The 3,504-nt window shown below is 37.8% G+C and overlaps 1 protein-coding gene across 1 annotated transcript; it reads right to left on the minus strand.

Annotated features, from left to right (window-relative positions):
* Positions 1–834: 834 nt before the first annotated feature.
* Positions 835–1,755, minus strand: LOC138386214 (olfactory receptor 5H8-like). Its single transcript, XM_069472498.1, has one exon. The coding sequence runs from the start codon at positions 1,645–1,647 to the stop codon at positions 835–837; it is 813 nt and encodes a 270-aa protein (XP_069328599.1). The 5' UTR covers positions 1,648–1,755.
* Positions 1,756–3,504: the final 1,749 nt, after the last annotated feature.

Genomic DNA, 3,504 nt, shown 5'->3' on the forward strand with positions numbered 1-3,504 from the left:
TACACCCACCCCAACTTAATCGTTTAATCTGTTAGCTTCTGGATTAGTGAAGCTTTTCAGATTGCCAAAGAACGTGCAAACATAGCTAGAAAGGTCCTTAGAAGGCATCGTAGACAAGGAGAGGTGGCTGGCCTCTCCTTATTCACAGAAGTACAGTGAACTAAGAGCATCCTCTCATAGTTTATTCCTGCCTCCACTGCTTTAATTTTCTTCTCACTTATTTCTCATTCCAATTTCTCTGTATTTCTCTGTATGATATGTGAATTGAATCTCCATGAGAAAAGAAATTAACCATTTCCCAGTAAAGCAGAAAAAAGAAGTTTTAATGGCTAGCTGAATTCGTGAAATTTCCTCATGTTCAACCAGACACAACCCTGTCCTTTCTATGGAGTAAATGTGATATGAATCTCTAGTCTACAAACCTGTGAAAAGGATGGAGAACTTGCAGCCTTGGGGCCACATGAGCCTCTGGATCCTTCATTGCAGCCGTTTGACTGAATCCAAATTTTACAGAACAAATCATTTTAATAAAAGGGGATCTAGAGGGACACGTGTGGCCTTGAGGCCACAGGTTTCCCACCCCTCTAAGGTTTTTATTTGTTTTCTGCTGCAATTATTCAAGTATGCCATCAACACTTGACTGAATGTCCTTATATACTTTTGAATAACATATACAAATATTTTAAGGAGTTTATTAGGTACTAACACCTCAAGTCATTAAATAGTTAGGACAATTGTGATTGCAAAAATCTTTGCTGCACCAATACATACCCACATCTAACGTGCATGATTTTGTGACCTTTAATAGAAAGAGAATACATGCTAGTATGAGATCTAAACATTTACCTTTAATGTTTTTTTCAGTGATTCTATGACTTGCTTATTTCTCAGACTGTAGATAATTGGATTTAATAAGGGAATTATGACAGTGTAAAACAGAGACTCCATCATATCTTGATCACCTGCTTGTGGAGACGCAGGGCGCACATACATGAAGAGAAGAGGGCCATAGTATAAAGACACAGATAAGAGATGAGCTCCACACGTGGAGAAGGCTTTCCTTATGCCTTTGGCAGATTTCTTTTTTAAGATTGTAATGAGAACAAATGTATAAGAGATAAGAACAGTCACAATGGTAAATACCTGTATTGAACCAGACAAAATAAAAAGCATTAAGAAATTAATAGAAGGATCAGTACAGGAAATTTTTAGCAATGGTATAATATCACAATAAAAGTGATGTATTATGTTAGAATTATGGAAGGTTAATCTGAATAAAAACACTTCATGAATTAAGGCATGAAAAAAGCCACCTACAAAGGACAACACTAATAGCCGGATGCATAGTGCATTGGTCATAATCACTGGATAGAGTAAAGGTTTGCATATGGCTACATAGCGATCATATGCCATTGCTGCCAAGAGAAAACATTCTGTGGTTGCACTGATTCCAAAGGAAAAAAATTGTACCATGCATTCAGAGAGAGACATCATCTGACTCTTGGCAAAGCAGTTAACCAGCATGTTGGGGGTCACTGTGGATGATAACCAAGCATCCACAAAGGCTAAACTCCCAAGAAATAAGTACATGGGGATGTGAAGGTGAGGGTCATTCAAGATGACAGTAATCAAACCAAGGTTCCCCATGATGGTGATAAGATATATCACCAGAAACACCAGGAACAGGGTGATTTTCCACTCTGATTGATATGTAAGTCCTGTGAGAATGAACTCTGTCAGCAATGTGGCATTTTCCTTCTCATTACACATCCCTGAAATGAAATAAATGTGAAAAGAACATTCACTAAGGATTTATAAAAGGAATTCCAAAGGAGGGGAGTTGAAATAAAATCACCTGCTTATCAGAAAGCCCTCTTTCATTTATTTATTATACTAGAATAGAGTATTTGAAGGGTAATTGAAGGAATTGAAAAATGTAATTGTTTCAGTCCATAGAATGTGCATAAATAAACAGACTTAGACAAAATGTAGAGGCATCGTAACACATGCTAATTTTCTGTGGTCACTATTGAGTGTGGTAGAAAAATCATATGTGTGGAGCATGGATGTACTGTCAACATAAATGATCTTTGTAAGGCCAGGAGTATATAATGAGTTCTAAGACTTTTGAAGAATCTTGAACTTTATTGTTCAAGCAATAGACAGGAACGAAAACTTTTATGACAGAGATTGGCATGTAAGATTTCTTTTAAATGAAAGAATTGGTCCTGTAGAAAATCAGCTGCAGAACAGCAGATACTGGAGCCAAATATACCTGTCAGGAAGCAGTTTCTATCATCCAGGGATCTCAAACCAGATACACATCAGAATTGTCTGAGGAGCTTTCTTGCCAAAATATATAATATGAGGGATCAGTGTAGAAATAGATTCAGTGGTTCAAAAATGAAGTATGGGAATATGCATTTTTAAAATGCTATTGAGGTGTTTCAAATGATGTGAAGTACCTAGTCATGTGTGATAAGACATTAGGACTGATTAGGACAAAGGATAAATCCAAAATATTTCAGAATGCAGAATCATCAGGACTGCATGACATATTAGATGCGAAGAGGATGGTCAGTGAAAGGAAGAGCCACTTGGTGATTCAAAATTGGTGTTCATAACCCAGATTCATTGGCAGATGTGTGGAATGAGCATCCTCTGACCATCCAAGTGAGATGTAAGTAGGAGTAGGACTCTATTAGAGTTTAATAATAAAGAAATAATGACATAGGAGTCATTCATATAGTCGAAGACATAGTTACAGATGCCGTATGCATTGGAAAAGTGAGCCAAAAGTAAAAGAGAAACAGAGAGGAAAAAAGTCATATTAACCAGGTTATAAAGTGAATATATGCCATTTATTTGATAGCCAAACCCTATTCCCCTTTTCTACCACGTGACTCTTAGTGGCCACAGAGACTACTACCCACTCTAGAGCTTTTCCATCCATCTTGCACCTAGATTGAGGAGAATTGATCTAGGATTGGCCAGTCAAATCCACCACCATAGATTTGGAATTTGGAGAGTGGAAAACAATGGAACGGGGGCAAGAATTTTGGAAGCAAAGGCAGTCAAAACAGCAATATGACTCAGGTCAGGCAAGGGTAATATATGTAACCTAAACATTTGCACACAGATATGATGCTGAAATTTGAAAAAAAAAAGACTCCAGCAGATACATCCCACACACAGCAACAAAGTTGATAGTGTGAACTGTGGCACCAGAAAGTTCAACAGCAGTAAGAGTAGCTTTCATTGAGCCATTGATTTTGGCTGTTGACTGGCTGCCTTCCTTCCTTCTGTTCCTGCCCATTTTTACAGTGGATTCCTCCTACTTACCTAGTGTTTCTGTATTAGAGCCATTATCCATTGAATAAATTCACTTCCTATTGCAACCAAGAGTCCTGGCTGAAACAAAAGAGAGACAAGGGAGAGACCAGATAAAGATACTGAGGAGAACGATTACAGAAGCAGGAGGAGAACTGGGAAGCTGAGTGTCAT

Source organism: Eulemur rufifrons, chromosome 7 (assembly GCF_041146395.1).
Source record: "Eulemur rufifrons isolate Redbay chromosome 7, OSU_ERuf_1, whole genome shotgun sequence".
In the NCBI taxonomy this organism is placed as follows: domain Eukaryota; kingdom Metazoa; phylum Chordata; class Mammalia; order Primates; family Lemuridae; genus Eulemur; species Eulemur rufifrons.

What these genes read in the sequence shown, in the direction of transcription:
- LOC138386214 (XM_069472498.1), bottom strand. Translation starts at nt 1,647, where the DNA reads ATGGGGAACCTTGGTTTGATTACTGTCATCTTGAATGACCCTCACCTT.